The following is a 21,853-nucleotide window of genomic DNA, read 5'->3' as shown; positions in this document are numbered from 1 at the left end:
AGGACAGAGCAACCTGCCGCTCTTACGGATTCTAGTTCCTCTGAACAGAGGTCTATATGTGAGAGGTGGGATCGCTCTAACCGCATGAGTCTTATGATCATCAAACGCGGCATACCTGAGGCTTTTAGAGGTGCGGTGTCCGACAGTGTCACCAAAGCTAAGGATTATCTCGATGAGATTGAGAAGCGCTTTGCCAAAAGAGATAAGGCGGAAACAAGCACGATTCTGAAGAGCTTGATTTCCATGAAGTATAAAGGCAAGGGAAATATCCGAGAATATATCATGGAAATGTCCCACCTTGCATCGCAGTTGAAGGCACTCAATCTTGAATTGTCGGAAGACATGCTTGTTCATTTAGTGCTGATTTCTCTTCCAAATCAATTTAGTCAGTTCAAGATAAGTTATAACTGTCAAAAGGAGAAATGGTCTCTTAATGAGCTCATTTCTTATTGTGTTCAAGAGGAAGAGAGATTGAAGCAAGACAAGACTGAAAGTGCACATTATGCAAGTACCTCTAAAGATAAGGGCAAGAAAAGAATGAATGAGGCTGTTAAAGGTCCATATGCAAAGAAACAAAAGCAGGATATGGATAAGAAAGTTTGTTTCTTCTGTGATAAGGATGATCATGTCAAGAAAGATTGTCCTAAGTACCATGCATGACGTGCAAAGAAAGGTACATTTTCAAGTTTGGTATGTTCTGAAGTAAATTTAGCTTCAGTACCAAGAAACACTTGGTGGTTAGATTCCGGTGCTACTGCTAATATAAGTGTTTCAATGCAGGGTTGCCTGAGCTGCCGAAAGCCAAATGATGCTGAAAGATGCATTTATGTAGGTGATGGCAAGTCGGTCGAAGTGGAAGCAATAGGGCATTTTAGATTGTTATTAAGTACTGGTTTTTATTTGGATTTAATAGATACTTTTGTTGTACCGTCGTTTAGACGGAATTTAATTTCTGTTTCTAGTTTGGACAAATTAGGATATTGTTGTTCATTTGGAAAAAATATGTTTAGGTTATCTATTAACTCTAATGTTGTTGGAACTGGTTCACTTATAATTTATGACAATCTATATATGCTTGATACAAATGCTTCTTATATTGAAACCCTAAATGTGGAATCACGTGGTACTAAGCGTAAATTTAATAATGAAAACTCTGGTGCATTATGGCACAAGCGATTAGGGCACATCTCTAGAAATAGAGTTGAACGACTTGTATCAGATGGAATTTTGAACTCCATTGATTTTACAGACTTAAACAATTGTGTCGAATGCATCAAAGGCAAACAGACCAAAAGAAAGAAAGAGGGTGCATATAGAGCTACTGAGGTATTGGAATTGATACATACAGATATTTGTGGACCATTTCCAACACCTTCTTGGAATGGTCAACAATATTTTGTATCATTCATTGATGATTACTCTAGATATGCATACTTATTTCTTATCCATGAAAAATCACAGACATTGGACGTTTTCAAGTCATTTAAGACTGAAGTCGAGAATCAACTCGACAAAAGAATTAAGAAAGTCAGATCTGATCGTGGTGGTGAATATTACGGTAGAAATGACGGTTCAGGGGAACAACGTCCAGGACCTTTTGCTCAATACCTAGAGGAATATGGAATCGTCCCGCAGTACACCATGCCAGGCTCACCAAGCATGAATGGTGTAGCTGGACGACGAAATAGGACTCTTAAGGATATGGTAAGAAGTATGATCAGTCATTCAACCTTACCAGAGTCACTCTGGGGAGAAGCATTAAAAACAGCAACTTACATTCTAAATAGAGTACCAACTAAAGCAGCTATTAAAACACCTTATGAACTTTGGACAGGGCGAAAGCCAAGTCTAAAACATTTTCATATTTGGGGATGTCCAGCTGAGGCTAGACCATATCGACCGTATGAAAAGAAACTTGACTCCAGAACAGTCAGTAGCTACTTTATTGGGTATTCTGAGCGATCAAGGGGCTATAAATTTTATGATCCCAAAGTAAAGAATATATTTGAGACGGGAACTGCAGTATTTTTTGAGGATATTGAGTTTGGGGGGAAGAATAAAGTAACAGACTTTGTTTTCGAGGAGGAATGTGTTCCAACTCCAACTACTCTTCAAGAGGAAATAGTTCATATTCCTATGGTTGACACTGATAATGTTCAGGATCGTATTCCTGTAATTGATCAGGATGTGATACAAGAACAACAAGACATTGTCAATCAAGTCCCAATCGAACAAACTCAACAACCTCAAGAACCAGTGTCTAAAGAACAAGTGTCTTTGAGGAGGTCCCTAGAGAAAGGAAGAGCGCTATTCCAGATGATTACATAGTGCTACTCCAAGAACATGAGGAAAATGATGGTATGGCGGAGAATGATCCAATCAACGTTCGTCAAGCCATGCAAGATTCAAATTCTCAAAAGTGGGCCGAGGCAATGAGTGAAGAGTATAAGTCAATGCAAGACAATAAAGTTTGGGAACTTGTCCCATTACCAGAAGGTGTGAAACCCATTGGTTGTAAGTGGATCTTCAAAACCAAACGGGATTCAAAAGGTAATGTGGAAAGATACAAAGCACGTCTTGTAGCTAAAGGCTATACTCAAAAGTATGGGATTGACTTTAAAGAGACCTTTTCTCCAGTTTCATCGAAGGACTCTTTTACGACAATCATGGCACTTGTTGCACACTTTGATATGGAACTTCATCAGATGGATGTCAAGACAGCATTTCTCAATGGAGACATTGATGAAACAATCTATATGGTGCAACCAAAACACTTTGTATTTGGAAATCCAAAGAATATGGTTTGCAAACTTAAGAAGTCCATCTATGGGTTAAAGCAAGCTTCTCGTCAATGGTACCACAAGTTTCATCAAGTAATTATCTCATTTGGTTTTGAGGTAAATGTAGTAGATGATTGTGTGTATCATAAGTTCAGTGGGAGTAAACATATATTTCTGGTCTTATATGTAGATGACATTTTGCTTGCCACAAACGATATAGACATGTTGAACGATACCAAGAAATTTCTCTCTAGACATTTTGAAATGAAAGATCTTGGTAACGCCTCCTTTGTACTAGGAATCCAAATACATCGAGATCGTTCTCAAGGTATTCTTGGATTACCGCAAAAGAGCTATATCGATAAGGTACTTAAAAGATTTGGCATGCAAGATTGTAAGCCAGGTAATACCCCTGTTGCTAAAGGAGATAAGTTTAGCCTTAAATAGTGCCCTAAAGGAAGCCTCGAGATTCAAGAAATGCAAAAGATTCCCTATGCTTCGGCTGTAGGAAGTCTTATGTATGCTCAAGTTTGTACGCGTCCAGATATTGCGTACATTGTTGGAGTGTTGGGCAGATATTTAAGCAACCCAGGAATGGATCACTGGAAAGCAGCCAAAAGAGTAATGAGATATCTAAAGAGAACCTGTGATTACATGCTCACATATAAGAGGTCGAATAATCTTGAGATCATGGGATATTCGGACTCCGATTTCGCGGGATGCCAAGATAGCATGAGATCCACTTCAGGCTATGTATTTCTATTGGCTGGCGGAGCTATCTCTTGGAGAAGTGCCAAACAAGCACTAACAGCTTCTTCCACCATGGCGGCTGAATTTATAGCATGTTACGAGGCATCTAATCATGCAATATGGTTGAGGAATTTTGTCACTGGGCTGCGTATTCTAGAAGAGGTTGAAAGACCATTGAAATTGTTTTGTGACAATAGATCAGCTGTATTGTATTCCAACAATAATAGGAGCTCGACAAAATCGAAACACATCGACATCAAGTTCCTTGTTGTGAAAGAAAGAGTACAAAGCGGACAGATTTTGATTGAACACATAGGCACAAACTCCATGATAGCAGATCCTTTTACGAAGGGTTTGCCACCCAATGTTTTCCATGAACATACTACTCATATGGGTGTTATTCAGTTTGATGAAGTTTAGATCTAGTGGGAGTTTGTACTTTATATTTTATGTTTGGTTATGTTGTTCGAACTTATGTATTTGGATATTTTCTGATCAGAAATAAAGTTCATTGTTTACTTTACACTTTGTCTAACTGAAGTTAAGGTTTTGATCTCACTTTGGTAAAGTAGGAACAGTTGAAAATTGACATGAATAGATCACCTTGCATGTAATTTTCATGCCACACATTCATGATTGATCTATGTCATTTGATTGTATTGATATGTGTGACCATTGATGGTTCAGTTGTGATAAATACAACAAAGACTGCATTGATCCTATGTCGATATAATTAATGGACGAGATTGTTTAAGAAGTCTTATTGTTGTGATGACAAAAGTTTTGAGCTCGTTAAGTTTAATACATTTATAAGTTTACACATATGGTCCAGTGGGAGATTGTTAGAATTTTGGGGCCATAAATGTAATTATAAATGTTTATATGTCATCAATTAAATAAGTCATAAACTTATGTGGTCTAATTTGGAATAAGAATTGACTTGAGGACTTAAATGTCATGATATTTAAGTGTGGATACCATATATGATATTTCTGGTTTGTTGAGGGACCAAATTAGAAATAGCGAATTTTGTTTAATTATAAAATGGGTTATGGTCCCAATTTTGCAGTACAACGTATTGTTCTGTTTCCCATCAACAGAACTCTTTGGTTTTGGAAGAGAAAACTGCAAGATTGAAGATCACTTCCAATAATCATCAACAAATCATGGATTCCGGTACGCTTCCGCAATTATGATTCTTATATATGTTGTTTCTTGAGAATTTAATAGTATTTGAGGATTGTGTGTTATGATGTAAAACCCAATTGATTTCTACAGTAAATTATAGGGTTTTGCTTCCTAGCAGCCACCATTAGTACTTCTCCACTCCTACATCCATACTTTGGTGAGATTTTCACAAGTTGTTGTCAAGGAAATCATTTAGCAACCGTTCCCCGTTCATCTTCCATTCCCTCGCACCGGTGATTGTTTATTCGAGCATTTATACGGAAAGACATGTTTTAAACCTTTCTTGATGCATCAATCTTATTATATACCTTTATTTGATGATATTTATACATGAAAAACGTTTTTATGGATGAAATATTTGAATCAGATGAATTTGCATGCTGAAATTTTTCTGTGCAAGATCCTTCAAGTTTTCATGAGTTTTTGATGCGTAGGCTTGTGTGGATCGTTCAGGCTATTTTTATTGTGTATGTGGATGTATTATGATGTGTTTAGATGTTATTTATCAGTCCTTGAAGGGTCGGAAGTAGTCTGGTGGTGCAAAATAAAAGACGGAGCGCAAGCCATCGTGTGTACGTGGGGGCTGTTTTTGTGTTCGGCTTGTTGGGGCAGGTTTGGGATGGGATAGGGCTCGTGGCCAGGGTCTGGACCATGTCGTAGGGTGTCAAGGTGGGTGTGGTCTTAGTCGTTTATGTGCTGGTCAGGTAGGAAAGTCGTTGGAGATAAAAAGAGATTGCATGCGCGCGCAAGAGATGTCACGGCCAACTGCTCCACATCATCCACAAGTGATCTGAGTTGGTAAGACCATATCAGTGGCTTGGTTATGGTCTAAGATCATGGTATAGGGCCTTGTTAAGGAGTGGTTCAAGGCGTGGTATGTTTGGAGCCGTATAGAACCCGAACGTATCAAAAATGGACCGAATAGAGCCTAGAGTTGCTTGTCTTGTTTCAGGATGATTTGGGGCTGTTACAGAGGTGATTCTAAGGCTATGGACTGTGTGTTAGGTTACTAGTCAAGTTTTGTCAAGTCCCAAGTCGTGGGGATAAGTCGCAAGTCGTTTTATTTAATTCGGGAGTCGTACGGCTAAGATGCAAGTTATTAGATGTTTTGAATTGTAAGTTATAAGTGGTGGCAGCGGGTCTGGGGGTCGATCTAGCGAGGTCCACTACGTTCGTAAATAAATATAACATGCAAAAATATTATTCTGTAGGTATATAAGTTTTCTTGTGGTCAAAGTATCCATGTGTGGGTTTGGAAGCAGGAGAACGTGTCTGGGAACCTTTCCAACTTATCTTATGGTTGTCTTATGATTGGTATTGGATATTCAGTCCAAGGGCTGTGGTGATCCTTTTCGGCCAAGCGTTGTGGTGTTAGTTAGATCAAACAAATTATTTTATGATACAACATTTCAATGAGGAGAATTCTACACAAAATAATTCTGTTTATGTTATGTCAAGCACACTTATGAAATTATTTATGCATGGAAGTCACGTCATATTTATTTATGCCTAAGTTGTTTTATGTATCAAATATGTTTAATTTGCATGGTTTTATCTTACTATGTAATATTTGATACTCACGATGACATTTTTGAGGAGGCTAGAGGTGATGACCAGTGAGCAGACTCGGATTGTAGGCAGTGCATGCTTGATTGCCTTGTAGTTTATAAGTTGTAAGTGTGTTAAAACTGATTCCATACTCTGATTCATTTTATTGTATTTATGGTTGGAAAACAAATTATTTCTTTGGTTGTTTTGAAATATTTAACGGATATTGGACGTTAATCATTTTTATGCCTCAAAACAATCATAATTTGAATTGTTTTTTTAAAAGTTTCGAATTTTTGGGTTAATTATTGTAAATTTTTGAAAACTATGTGTAAGTATTTACTGAGTTTAAAAGTTAAGAATTATGTATTTAATTATATAGAAAAAAAAAATTCGCATATTTTAAGTAATATGGTAAGTAAGTTACAAAATTATTAATTGCATTTTAGTTTTAATAAAAAATAATTGATAAACATGACCTATTGCTTTCGAATGATTATGATGCTACCACCTTTTCACGAAGCCACTCATAACCGCATTTATTCCAATATTGATTAGAACATAGTTAGTTAACGAACAAAGTTATAATAATAAAAAAACATAATTTTTTATATCAAGTATGAAAAGTTTCATAATTTTTAAACATAATACTATTTTAATTATTCAACACAATAAGATCGTAATACCGCCCACTCAAAAAGAAATTCACATTCATGACACTAACGGTACGTTTGGTAGGTAGGATTCATTAGGATTGTCTTAATTTTTCCCTGTTAATCCAATGTTTGGTGGCTTTTTTAATAAACCTGCCTAATACCTTCTCCATTGGACTAGGCTGTACTAACGGTACGTTTGGTAGGTAGGATTCATTAGGATTGTCTTAATTTTTCCCTGTTAATCCAATGTTTGGTGGCTTTTTTAATAAACCTGCCTAATACCTTCTCCATTGGACTAGGCTGTACTAAGTAGTTTAAAATAAACCCACCAATGAGCCCAATACTAATAATCCTTCTCTGTATCAAGGCATCATTTCCCTAAATTACCCTCAACTACCCAACAAAAAATCTTCTTCCGTCTCCACAAGAAAGTACGAAGAGGGGCAATGGCGTAGGTTTCAGTTGTGCTCCGCGACATCTACAGAAATCAGGTAAACACACCTCCTTCTCCTTCTATAAATCGGTATTTTTTCGTAGACCGTTGTCCGATTTACATTCTGGTAGGGTGAAGCTGAGCTTCTTTAACCTGCAAAGATTCAGGAGTTCGCGGACTCTATCACAGTGTCGGTAAGTGACATTTCCTCACTTCTGCTGCTTCCTCACATAAGATGTTCGTTCTCCTCATGTGGGTTTCCATCGTTGGATTCAATATTTTCTTCTTGGCCGTTTGTAGGGTTACTGTTTCCACATACACTTTATTTTTTGTTGAGTAAAGTTTAATCTTCTGCCAATCTTCTTGTACATGTCGCCTTTATAAGTACCTCACAATTGAAGCCCAAGTGAGAGTAATAAGCTGTCAATTGCTTCTTTCAGCGACTTTGTAACTGAAAGCTTATTCGAACCTTTGTTTCTTACTTCAATTGCTTAGTATCTTCATAAATCGGTGTTTTTACTTCATTGATGTTCTGCAAATGTCTTTGTTAACCACATTGTCAATTTTATTCCTGTCTGAAGTAACTTCGCTGGCCAATATGCGTACACACCTTACTGTTTTTGTGTTGCTGCAACAAATCATGTGTCGATCATTGTTGGTTATCTTACTCGTGAGACATGCACTTAAGTTACGCGCACAACGACGTTGCATGAAGCGTTCAAGAACAATGACCTATAGCATCACACAAAGAATACAAGTACAAATGAACCATTTGCACAGGATTATCGACATAGGAGACGTTCAATGTGTGGTGAACTTGCGAATGAATAGGAATGCTTTTGCACGCTTGTGTTACTTGGTAACTCATGTCGGAGGACTAGTCGAGTCCAGATATGTCTGTACCGAAGAGAAAGTCAGCATGTTTCTGAGTGTATTGGCTCATCACAAGAAGAATAGAGTTGTCGGACATGACTACGTACGTAGTGGTCATACAATCAGCTATCATTTCCATCAAGTGCTCCAATCAGTTCTCATGTTACATCCTTTACTACTTGTTAAACCATCTCCTGTCGATGAATCTTGCACAAACGAAACATGGAAATGGTTCAAGGTAATGTGAAAGTACAATGAACAACATTTACGTAATAAAAATTTTAATACTCAATGAATATTTTTTCGCATACGTACATTTCTTACAAGTTTTTAATTTGAATATTGAACAGGGATGTCTTGGTGCATTAGACGGAACTTATGTAAGTGTACATGTACCTAGCATGGACAAGGCACGATATAGAACAAGAAAAGGCACTATCGCTGTCAACGTTCTAGGGGTTTGCGACCGTGAGATGAAGTTCATATATGCATTGACGGGGTGGGAGGGATCTGCAGCAGATGCCAGGGTTCTTAAAGATGCAGTGACTCGTGACGACACACTGAAAATTCCAAGAGGTTATGTTTTTATTTTTTCGCACTATTTCGGAATTGCTGAAACTTGTTATTTTAACATTTATAAGATTGTTACGTCTTGCCTCATGAATTTCGGCCGTAACTTATGTTGATGACGTAATAAATAATTGCTTCTTCTCAGGTTGTTATTACCTATGTGACAATGGATATGGCAATGCAGAGGGTTTCTTGACCCCTTACCGGCGCGTACGCTATCATAGAGATGCTTGGGGAAACCGTGCAACTGGGCCACAGAATTACAAGGAGTTATTTAACTGGAGACACTCTCAAGCACGTAACATAATCGAAAGAGCATTTGGTTTATTGAAAAAGAGATGGGCCATACTTCGAAGTCCTTCGTTCTACCCCCTAAAAACACAGAACCGAATCATAATGGCGTGTATGTTGTTGCATAACTTCATCAGGTCTGAGATGGCCGAGGATCCAATCGAGGAACATGTCGACGATGTGACAAGTCCGGACAATGAGATGCAAGATGATCTAATCACTACCTTGGAAGCGTCGGACGAGTGGGATACTTGGAGGGAGAACCTTGCTATGTCTATGTGGATGAATCTAAACTAAATGATTCTTATTCTTGTAAATCTTGCGTTGCAACTTCGGCATTCATGTATTTGTGACAGTTGATGTTATTTTATTTTAATAAGTAACTTTATTGCATTTGATGTCATGTTGTCTGAATTGACTCCACCCACTTATGTATTTGTTGTTAAGTAAACAATATGATTTAAACAATAGAAATATCTTGACATGGCTAACCAGTGTGTTGTATTACCAGCAGGACACGGACAACTCCCGTGGATACATCCCGATTATGGATAGTTTTGCAACTTCAGAGAGTTATGTTGACAAAGGCAAGAAATCTGATAAGACAAGACGTAGTTGGAGTGAACGTGAAGAGGAGGTTCTAATACAAGCACTAAAAGAGGCCGCCGTACAAGGTTGGAAAAGCGGCAATGGATTCAGGCCAGGCTACTTAGCTTTCCTTGAAAATCGAATGAAAGTGGCATTCCCTGACACAAACATACGTGGGAATCCTCATATCAACTCTAAAGTTCATGTGTGGAAGAAATTGTACGGATCTGTACTAACCTTACTAAGTAAAAGTGGAGTAGGGTGGAACGACACAGAGAAAACCGTTGAAGCTTCCAACGACATTTGGGATGCACTAATAAAGGTATTACTTACTTTCACAGCTGTTGAAGGTATGTTATTGAATAAAATTGATGATCCTTTGTAATATGTGTTATTACATGCGTAGGCTGACAACACCGTCCGGTCAATGAGGCACAAAAGATGGTCTTACTACCATGATTGGTGTGAAATCTTTGGTAATGATCGGGCAACCGGAGACAAAGCTGAACATTTCACTGCCGCTGTACAAGAGATACTTTCCATGACACCTGAAATGCCTAACAGCCCAGGTGCGAACCTCGATGCATTCTTCTCTGTTAACGAGGGAGCTGATGAATCAATCTCTGTATCTGTGACGCCGTCTTCGCGACCGACATCTGCCACGAACTCGAGGGCGAAGAAAAGGAAACATGTAGACGCTGGTGACGATGCGATAGTAGAGGCAATAAACAATTTCGCCAACATAACGAAAGACACAATGACTGACCTCATCAAACAATTAGCTTCACAAAAAGAACAAGCTGAGGAGACAATGCGCAATGCTCAAGACAGTGTGTTGAAGGTCATGGAGACAATTAACGAGCTGACCGAAGACGAGAAAGTTATGGTTATTGAGGAGTTGGTTGAGAACCCTGCGAAGATGTCACTGTTCTTGCAGTTGGGACATGGTGGAAGATTGAGCCTAGCTAGACGGTTGGTAAGAGGAGGTTGAAGTTATGCCTTCGAGCCTTTACTTTTGGGTTCCTTTAATGTATTGGTTTACCTAAGTTGTCAAACTGTTTAATATGTGTCTATCTTAAACTTTGAAGTAACCTTTGCTGAATTATACTCGTCTATGTTGAGCGAGAAGCATTTCGCCTTTTTTTAGTTTTACTAAGTGATTGTTCTTGCAGCAGGACGGTGTTACATGTTGTTGGACATTTGGTTCGTATTTTGCATGAAGGAATTTCTGTCCAACAAGTGTGATTTATGCTACGCAAGCCTTCTGTCCAACAAGTGTGATTTATTCAATTAACGAAATTGAATTACAGATTTCCAATTACTTTTGAAGCAAACTTTCTGAAATGTGTAATTGCACTATTGTAATAACAATAATATGTCTGTCCCTTAATTTGCATTTCGGAACCTATTGTGGACGAAGCATAAAAATTTGAAAGACAAATGTTAAGCGTTTAAAGAAATGGCAGCTTCGATGCATGTATGGAATTTTGAATGAAATAAATCTGTTATGTGCTCAGATACAAGTATCACACAGAAGCTGATATGTGTTCGCGAAAATAATATAGTGAAATGTACATCGACAAGTGTACGAGCTTCAAGCTTAGTCAACCACATTCATTAATTTACATGTGCATCTACATAGCATCATTTCATTACAATGCATCGTTGGAGTAGGGAAATAGTCTTCACCACCTAACTGTCTACAACAACTGCAACTATAAGACAGTGCAAAAGGAACAAAATGGTGGTGCGAAGACCAAAACAGTTGCTGAAGAGAGGTGGTAGGTTACCCACTAGAGTCGCCTGACGTATCGATGACAACAAACGGGACACTATTAATTTCTGCAGCCCGCTTCTTCATCGCAACGGGGTCGGTTATACATCCCCGCTTCTTCGATGTCACATGATTCGTAGCTTGTTTGTAGTACAGGTCTGACACAGTGTCAAAAGGCTTGTCAGTGGCTGATCTTTCCTTCGACGAACGTGCAGGAGACAACCCCACCACCTCCTTCATCTTCGCTGGTGCTTGCATTTGACCAAGACCATCGACTTCTTCGTCTGATAACAATGATATGACCGGTACTACATACTTGCTGGTCACAGAGTCTTGAGAGTGAGTAGGGAAAGACACAGACATCTTCTTAACTGAGAGAGAAGAAGGTTGCGTTTAATTCAAAGAGATTGCACAAAAGAAATGAGAGTCAACTGTGCCCTTAAGTAGATGGTGAATCGTTTTAAATGCTACCAAATCTACCAACATTAAAAACCATATCCTTTAAGATACAGACATTTATGTGATTTGATGTAGCATGCAATGTAGGTCAAACACTACACCTAGGCAGGATTTTGTATTCATTATATTGCACAGATGTGTAGATCTATTAGTTGCACCGAGAAAAAAAAATCCTCGTAACACATGCAGTAACAGGCAAGCCCACCAACCTAGCCACTAGTTCTCATTTATGAGGGACAAAAGTGCATACAAAAATTCGTTGGTTGTACATGTTCATAAATCCACAAACAAACTTTTAAAACTAAAAGAAGTTCAACAGTGTAAACGTAATTCACCTTCGGATGCAACAACATAGAATGTACACTTATCTTTGCATGAGAAGGAAGACGCAGGAATGACAAATCTTGCTGCAACTTAATCCCTTCCCATTACCGTTCGTCAAACCTATTTTCAGTCCACCTGAGACGAAGTTTTGCAAGTCAAAGTACAATGAGCAGAACAGACAAATTGGAATAACTTAAATTGTGAGAATGATGCTCTTACTCTCATCTCCGCATTCAATGACTGCATCGGGAGGACATGTTGTTACAAAGGAAACTACATGCACTGACGCAGCTTCGTACACAAATGTGCAGGTTGGAACACGATATAAAATATATTAAACACTAACAACCACAACAACGAAAGAGTAGAGTTTTACAACAAATTACATTCACTTAGACAGCTCCGTACAGCAAGGATGCTGCTAAGTCGAAAAGTGGACAACACAATATTACGACATAACGAACGTGAAGACAACATTGTACTTACTTAAACATTAAAATAACAAGCATGAAAAACAGTAGTAAACACAATATTGAGCAAATACAACCGAAGCAACAACAAAGTTGTTCGGTAGATAGAGGTGTTTGCTCCACTGGTTCAGTTGGGGGAGCTGACGTGGATGATGATATTACTGACTTGGTTTGAATGTCTTGTTCCTTGTCAATTGTATCGGCTTTCTTCATATTAGAACAATGTGAATTACATGATGCATTGGATGCTTGACTGTGCCGATGCTTGACAAAGGGGGAAGTTGAATCTCGTGACGAATTCAAACCCATTTCAATGTTCGATGATGGTTCAGTGTGCGAAGCTATTTTTCCGTACTCATCGTACCAATAGAATCGGTTACGATGTTTCAAACCGGCTGGACATATAAAGTAATAGTGGCCAGGTCGTGTCGAATGTGGCCCAGCTTGACGTAATACCATAAACCCATTGCCGCACTCGCACTGTGGTGGTGTCCTCACGTCCATGAAAATTAAGCTAAACTGTCGTTCAAGGAACACCTAAGTGCCGTACTTACCGACGGGTGATCGTGTAAAATACATTTGCAAGCTAATTACTGCTTTCTGAAATTAACAAAATTTAGTAAAACAACAAATTGGTACAGAATATTTTTCGGTGCAAAGTCGACAATGACATCGACAAACACAAACCAACGGAGACATCAAAGTCGACAAACATTTACACCGTCCAACCTTACAACTTCACACCAGATCTACGTTTTGTTATTATGGAGGAAAAATTTCGGAAAGTATTTGTAACAAATATAATCGGAAATACAGGAACGTTCGTCAAACGAAACAATTGTAAAATGTTCTTACAATTACTCACATTGAGTGCCGATGGCTGTGTCGCGTTTTAGGGTGGACGCAGTAGGTGCTCAGTTACTTAAACTCGACATGTCGCCCAGGTAAAAACCTGCACCATCGATTTTCAGTCATTCACATGTCTGAATCGCCGTGAGAACACGAAGAGCCACACGGTATTGACGGAAATGGTTCCTTCGGTGTACAGTGACGGCGGCTAGGTTTCTCTTGCACAGATGGAGGTCCTGAAATGCGTGGTAGATGAGGTAGGTTTTTTAAAATCTGGATAGATAACGTAAAGGATATTTTCGGTATTACAAGTGTACTGTCTTTTTTAGTCACACCTTTTAGCATCTCACCAAACACAACACAGGCTTGCAAGAAACTTTACAAATCTTGGTCTATCAAATATTTAATCATTTTTGTGTTAATCATTTCATTTGTCCTATCCTTTAACCAAACACACCGGTAATTGATTATTTTTTCCAGTAACGTAGCAATGCTGAATATTCAAACCAACAAATAATACGTGATATTACAATTTGATAAGTTAATAAGAAAAAATTTTAAATGTAACATAATAGATTTATAAGTTACAGTAACACACCAAGAAATAATACTGGTACATATTAAGAAATTCATTTTTTTAATAAGCCATATGAGGTTTGGAATAAAATTGAATCTCATGTGTGGCGTTATTTTACCAAATTTTTCTTTAGTGGCTTTCGCACACATGGAGGTTATTGGTTTCCAGTCTATATACAATTTTCAACTCATACCGAGCTAAGAAAACGAAACATTTAAATTCCAGAATAATAACGAATATAAAGTTCTAATTTGGAACTTTTACAAAAGATAAAAAGATTTATTAAAGATATACCAAAAAAATTAAACAACAAAAGATTTTACCGAAATCCACCTCATAAACATAAATTCATAAAAAATCACCCATATAAATTACTAATCTTTTAGTAAATAATATCATAAAATTTGTAATGTGAAGTTTCAAGTTCGAGATTTTAAAGTAAATTTTTTTAACCAAAGATTATTATTGTTAAAATAAAGAAATACTTTATTATGAGATTTCAATTCATGTAGTATAATAATGTTGGAAGGCGTGTGTGTGGTAGGAATAAAGCGGCGGGTGTCATTAATTGGACAGTAGAGATGATTAATGGTTGGGTGAAATTGTGTAAGGATTGGATTCGTGAAGCTCCATGGCGGTGGGATTCGCTGTCTGGTCCATGTTTCAGTCGTTTTCTTATTGTATCGATATTTGATTCGAGCTCAATTATCAGCAAGTTTGAATTCTTCATGACTAGCTACAAGAAAAACTTCCACAACAATGTCAAGAGAAAATATAATCAAGTTAAGTGTTGGATTAAACATGTATGTGTGAGGGTAGTGTTGTGACCTCTTGAGAAGTACTTGCACGTCAAGCTGTTCTTATACCGCTTGATCTGGTTGGCTGAGTAGGTCGTAAAATAGTAAAACCAGATCTTAATAGGTAATACTGTATTGGCTGGAGATAAAGACCGACGATCGGAAAAACATAAAACTGATCTTTAAAAAGAAAGGAGACAACACATTAGGAATCATGGACTAATAGTCTGACCTATTAATACCAAAGTTTTTGCACTCTTCGCTGTCATAAATATAAAGAAATAAAGTTTTTCTTTGGGTAACAGCTATAATTTTTGGCCTAGTAGTAAGCGCTTGATCCTAAGATTAAGGATGAGGAAAATACCGAAATTTTCAGTATACGGAGGTTATCGTAACAAAAAATACGGAATTTATCGAAATTCTTTTATACGATACCGAAACATCGAAACAATATATATAAATTTAAAAATATATAATATTTTTAGATAATAAAGTTATAAATTAAAAATAAAAAAATCGATATAAAATTGTACATACTGATATCGTATCGAAATCTCGTTCAATACAAGTTTTGTTCTTTCTTATTGAATATAGTGATTATAAGTTGTTACAATAATAAATTTCGTGCCAGTTGAGTTAATTTTTTTAGGACGTTTGGCACTAAGCCAAAGCTGTTTGGGAAAATGTAGCAGCAAATTATAATGATGAAATCAAAACAGAATCGATGTGAGCACGGTATGGAGCATTTATGTCTTCTTCACAAGTATCGACTCGCTCTGATCATGTCGTCAATTAAAATATTTCATTTATATAAAATTTAATGTTGAAAAATAAAATCTATTATTATTTTTTCATGACATATCCACGTATATTTATTTCAATTTCAAATCAAATAGATATAATGAATTTGATAATAAAAGAACATTTTTCATAAATTTATGTGACGAGAATTATATCGAAATTTAGTTGGGTAGATTTTTAATAATTTATGAAAACTGAGAAAAAAAAAAGTTTCAAAAAATAACAAAGGCAAAAACTTGTGTTAGACAGTTTCTCGTAGATAAAGATTTGTGAGTTCGTGCCGATGATTTGAAAATTCTACACCATGTCACTATCTAATTAGACTACCACGAGCACCTTCTTCCAGACCTGCTTTCTCCGAATTCTGTACTTTCGCCTACAAATAGAAAAGGGAAATGAAGTGAAAAAACACTGGACCACCTTTCCATTTTCTTTCATCCAACCGGCTGAAATTTTGAACCAAAAAAAGAAAATTAAGTGCAGTAGGAGATGAGGGCCAAATCTTCTTCGCCTAACTCCGTAAATGGTGAACCAGAAACTTCAAATTCTTGAAAATATGAAAGAATTCAAAGAACCTCGCTTATCAAATGCTTACGTTGGAGCCTTTGTTAAGCAATTAACTTCTTCAAGAACCAAAGATTCAGAAAATTCCTATGAGAATCGAAATATAGAGAAAAACGTTTGTGATGATATTAAACAGGAGAAATCGAATCAGCCTGTTAAAAAGCAGGTGAGAAGGAGGCTTCACGTCAGCAGGCCCTATAAAGAAAGGCTTCTGAATATGGCAGAAGCCCGGAAAGAGATTGTTGCTGCTCTTAGGTTTCATAGAGCAAATATGAAACAGGCAGGTGAAAAACACCAGAAATTGGAATCAGGGCTCGGAATTCAGGCACAGGAGAGTCCGACTGATGATCAAGTTTGTGCGGGCCATGAGGGTGAACTGAAATCCGGGAGCTGGAATTCAAGAATTTATGCTTCAAACTCTTTGGATTCCAATCTGCCCAACAATTCTGTTCCCGATTTCTCTTACTCTGCAGGCTTTTGTTATTCTTACAGTTCTTGGCCCATTTCGCCAAATGTGCAAGAAAATCTGAATTTTGCACTTCCAAGCCGAGCATTAGGCCTGAATCTGAATCTTCATGATTTCAACAATATTGACATCATCCCTTTCCATTGTGGCGCTGACCGGTCATCAATTTACTCTTCTTCTTCCCCAGTTCCCGACGAAACTCCATGTGTGGTGGTCCCGCCTTCCACTGTGATGGAAAGTGGGGATTCAGCCTTGCATCAGGTAATGGATGATGGAGAGATTGCTGATCCAAGATCCACCGGGGAGCAGCATCAGATGCAGTGGAATGATGGTGTGAATCTGGTGGATTCTTCATGGTTGTTGCGGAACATGGAAATTGGGAACGAGGATCAAAAGGACGAAGATTCTGTTGCATCTCCGTTTGATGAAGTCTGGGAAGTTCCGGCGTGGCTGAATGCAAATGAGAGCTGCTTGCAACGTCTGGATGATCAATACTTGCGTGATCCTACTTTGCCTTGGTAAGAATAGGCTAGTCGAAGTACTTACATCACTAATTTAGATTAAATTAAAGATTCAATTTTGTAACCATTCCATGCTCCAAAAATCGAGCCGAGCGTTTCCCTTAACCAAAAAATAATAATGTAAAGTTTTCAACAAATGTGAATTTCACTATCAATATATTAAATAATTCGTTTGTTTTGTGGCAGCACCTTTTAGTGTAAGCATATCACTGTACCCGATAATTGAATTAGCTCATCATATTTTATCCTTTTTGGATGCTTCCTTTTTTGTGTGTCTCAAATTATGCCAACTACTAACCATATTCCCAAGAAAAAATGCAGCATGGAGATGGAAGAAATTGAAGGACTGGATGGGTACTGGTTTAATTTGCCTGATGAGAAAGATCGATTGTTTCTTTTTTCACATGATTATCCATCTTTGGAAAATTATATATGGGCCTAGCTGGTTAATTTTTTTTCTCCCTGTTTTTATGTTGAATTTTCTGTCAACTAAAATAAGACTTGCTTGATTGTGTAATGAGCTGGCAACCAGATGTTTAAACATCAGGCAACGAGGAAGCTATCTTGTACCTCTTCCCACGAGGTTAATGAGATCCTACCCATGTGGGCATTGCCCCCATGAGAAGATGGATGGTCAAGATCTTGTCAAACATACAATTTCAAAAAAAATTGTGGGTCCTACATATGCATGGACAAATCTTGACCATCCATCCTATCATGGGGGCAATGCCCACATAGGTAGGATGAAATAAACCTTCCCACGATTCTTGTTGAAGAATATTGGCATGTTATCCGTTGAAGTATTTATTTGACACTTGCTTAAATGTGCGCACATGTTCTGGAAACATATTTAAGCATTTTGAAGAGAAATTACAGCCTCTCCAAGCCCGAAGATTTGGCCTTCACTGCAATACGTACGGTCTAAGGTGTGTTGGATCGAGCACCTGCACCTTTTTTAAGTCATGGTGAGTTCATGAATTTCAAAGGGAACCAGCATGATAAAAAAAAAAAAAAAACATCAGAAATCATATCTAAATTTTCCCTTATTGCACACAAAATGTTTGAGAATCTCGTCAGCACTGGTGGATCATGCGTACAACGATGGTTTATAGGACTTCCAAGAATGAAATTTTAGATAAGCTGCTGGCTTACATATATATACTAGAAAAGTGTACGTGCGTTGTACGTAAGCAACTAAATTGTTGGAAATATATGTATGAAATTTTGATAATATTTAAATGAATTAAAATATGGCTAATAACATTTATTAATTGAAACAAACCAAACCACAAAATCAAAAATCATGACCATAGACGGTATATGAATCGGAGAAGTTATCTCATCCACATGAAACACTATTCAATATATTTCTTGGTTGATTTTGATAACTTAACAACTCTTTGTCGTAGTTTGTTATAATATATATATATAATCATTTTGGTATACTCAGCAAGTATATATATGATCGTCTTTAACATCTATTATGTTATTTAAAATCCTCATCTGGGATATGACATGCTCGTAGTTTACATTCCTATTAGGACGTTTTTTCGGTTTTCTACATTTTTTATCCAGTAATCTTATTTTCCAAATATTTATTTTATTGTTGAATGATTTTTCAGTTTTTGACAATCATCAACTATAATTCATAAGAATTAATGTCGTTTTTAGTCGTGATTGATTTTTACTTGTAACTAAAAGTATGTATGACCTATATATTCTTCAACAACATAACCAATGAATGATGCTGTAATTTTTCAAACATCGTGATATTTGAAATATCATTTTTATATATTTAGTATCAATATTATCAACATATATATAACCATAAGTTTAATAAATTTTTAATAATTATTTCTCAATCAGTGTGAGAAAAACTTGAAAATCTTTTCAAATGACTATATCTTAGAACTGTGCCATCGTTTAATTTGACACAATTCGGGAAAGTCATTTCGTTCGTCAATTTTTAGAAGATTTGGAACAAAGATTGCGTGCATCATATCATGGGGATGATATAGTCTCAGTCTCATAAACAAAACAAATTTTATTCTATCGAGTTTACATTTTGTTTTATAATATTTTATATATTGTAGGTCCGAGCGCTTGCCGCTTTACCAAAAGTTATAGCTAGTAGTAATGGAGCAACTCAAATCTTTTAAATCATACAGCAGCTCAAGCACCACGGTTCGATCGCTCTACCAAGCAGGGACAATTATTGCACCCAACAATCTCCCTCCCAATAATTGCACTCCTTGCATTTAATGGGAATCAAACCCGTGACATGTGCTCTGATACCGATTGCAAGCACTTTACCAAAAGCTATAGCTGGTGGTAATGGTGCAACTCAAATCTTTTAAACCGCACAACATCTCAAGCACCACGGTTAAATCGCTCTACCAAGCAGGGACAATTATTGCACCCAACATATATTGTGGAGCAAAATACAAAATTAATTATTGTATTTTAAAAATCTTGAGAAGGACACAAATAACGTAATTAAGATATGTATATGAGATATAATTCAAATATATATCAAAGTATTTGGCTTATTCAATATCTCATCTAATAATACAACTGTTTAGATTTTATGAGCTTCTTATAATAGACAAAATTAATTTGATGAAATATTGTATAATTCAATTTGAATTTCACTATTCAGTTAAGTGAATTTATTTGGCGAGTAATTATCTATGTTACCATCATATATCTTATGAATTAGTTTGTTAGCCACTTTAACTAAAATAATAGACTAAAACAACCTCGTAGCCATCTCGAAATCTATCGAGAGAATATTGGAAGAAATAAAGTGCAACCGGCTCAATGTCCCAATTTACTAAAAATGCACAAAATTGATCTATTGTGTCCACAAAGCATTAGAATTGTTCTCATACCATTAAAAATAGAATGAGAATTATACACATTTTTGAAGTTTTGATGAGGTACCATTAACGTAAATATATTTGAAGTTTTGATGAGGTAAATAATTCAATATCAAAATTATGACCATTACATGCATATATTTTGAAGTGGGAAAGTTTGGTATACGTACAATTAAACATAAATTTCAATCTGCCTAATTTCCAAGCATTAATATCCTATATGTTAGAACACTTATGTTTTGATGATTTAACAAGGCTGCTAATTCAATATATAATACAGAACCTATACGAACTGAATTCAAGAAGAAAATTGATTATTATTGAGTATATATATTTCCAAAGCAAAACTGTTAATCAGAGTCCTACTGTTAGTGAATTATTCGATGGCACAGAGTCATTGTGTAATATCCAAGCTTGGTGAACGGTACGGTTTAAGATTTAATATGTTTATTGACTCCTTGGTTAAGTTTAAGTATAATTTCGATGTTAAGAGTTGCAATTTATGGTTTATAGTATTGTTGATTATAGATGATGTGTAGTTATGTTGTAGCGTCGTTGTGGTTTAATTCATGGTAATTTGTTTGTTGAGCCTATTGGTATGAGACCAATGGGAATGGTTAGATAAGATATAGAGTTGCAACTTTCTTGTTAAGAGTGTTGTCAAATTATGAGAAGAAGCGATGTTGCGATTCGATTTTTAGTTGCTAAGTATATTGTTCGCTACAGAGGAGAGTACACCCGCGACAGGAAAGGCACCGCACCCGCGGTGATTGGGCAGAGGCGACACCGCACCCGCGGTGATTAGGCAGAAGAGATACCGCACCCTCGGTCCATTGAGCAGCGCACCTGTGGTCGATGCTTTCGGATTTTTGGTTGTTGTTCAGTACACGTAGCGCACCCGTGGTAAGAACTGTAGCGCACCCGCGGTCGTGAACAGTAATGTCGTGTTTTCGAGATTTAAGTGATATAATAGAATAGTTGCCCTCATTTCTCTCATTCTTTCTCCTCACTTCTCGGTTCTTCAGCTCAAGGAGACCTAGGGTTCTCATTTTCTTACTTTTGTGACTTTGATTCAAGCTCCTAGTTGGATTATTGAAGTTAAAACAAGGTTATTTTGGGTTCAAGGAGCTAAGGTACGCTTGTGGTTTTAGTTATTCTTAGATTTTGGTATTAGGGGAATTATGAAATGTTTGATTGTGTTGGTTTTATGGGTTTTATGGTATGGGTTTTTGATTATTGAGATGTTGATGGTGCAATACATGGTTTATTGTTGTAGGTTTTGTACCAAAAGATTAGATTCAAGCTTTCTATTGGTTGTAAGTGGAATTCATTCCTTGTGCTCACATGAATTATATGTATTGTATTTCAATGGTTTTAACATGCTATTCCCTTCCATGTTATTCATGTTATGTATTGATACACTTTGTTGTATATTAGAGGCATTTTATGCCTCAATTGTATAAAAGGGAATACAAGAGAAAAGAGTCTTCAAAGTATTTGTTTTAATGTCCAAGAGAGAGTTCAAATGATTTATTCGATTGATAAATAGATAGTCAGATATTGCATGCAATTAGTTGATCAATGACCATAGGCTTATATCCCAACAGAGTATCGATTTATATCGATGGGATATAGGTACAGAGACAGAGATACTATTTAGATATCAATCCAACAGAGAAAAGAGAAATACCATCG

The 21,853-nt window shown here is 36.8% G+C and overlaps 3 protein-coding genes across 3 annotated transcripts; all 3 read left to right on the top strand.

Annotated features, from left to right (window-relative positions):
• The first annotated feature begins 3,257 nt into the window (after nucleotides 1–3,257).
• Nucleotides 3,258–3,950, top strand: LOC140830265 (secreted RxLR effector protein 161-like). The gene has a single exon (XM_073193549.1). The coding sequence runs from the start codon at nucleotides 3,258–3,260 to the stop codon at nucleotides 3,948–3,950; it is 693 nt and encodes a 230-aa protein (XP_073049650.1).
• Nucleotides 3,951–9,636: 5,686 nt separating this feature from the next.
• On the top strand, nucleotides 9,637–10,668 carry LOC140830264 (uncharacterized). The gene is made up of 2 exons (XM_073193548.1): nucleotides 9,637–9,999; nucleotides 10,084–10,668. Exons 1-2 carry the CDS (start codon nucleotides 9,637–9,639, stop codon nucleotides 10,666–10,668), a joined length of 948 nt encoding a protein of 315 aa, XP_073049649.1.
• A 5,368-nt stretch (nucleotides 10,669–16,036) lies between these two features.
• Nucleotides 16,037–17,851, top strand: LOC140831086 (uncharacterized). Its single transcript, XM_073194855.1, has 2 exons — nucleotides 16,037–17,276; nucleotides 17,601–17,851. The coding sequence occupies exons 1-2, from the start codon at nucleotides 16,252–16,254 to the stop codon at nucleotides 17,719–17,721; spliced, it is 1,146 nt and encodes a 381-aa protein (XP_073050956.1). The 5' UTR covers nucleotides 16,037–16,251; the 3' UTR covers nucleotides 17,722–17,851.
• Nucleotides 17,852–21,853: the final 4,002 nt, after the last annotated feature.

This window comes from Primulina eburnea, chromosome 4 (genome assembly GCF_022965805.1).
Source record: "Primulina eburnea isolate SZY01 chromosome 4, ASM2296580v1, whole genome shotgun sequence".
NCBI classification, from domain to species: domain Eukaryota; kingdom Viridiplantae; phylum Streptophyta; class Magnoliopsida; order Lamiales; family Gesneriaceae; genus Primulina; species Primulina eburnea.
This window is presented reverse-complemented; position numbering and strand designations above follow the sequence as displayed.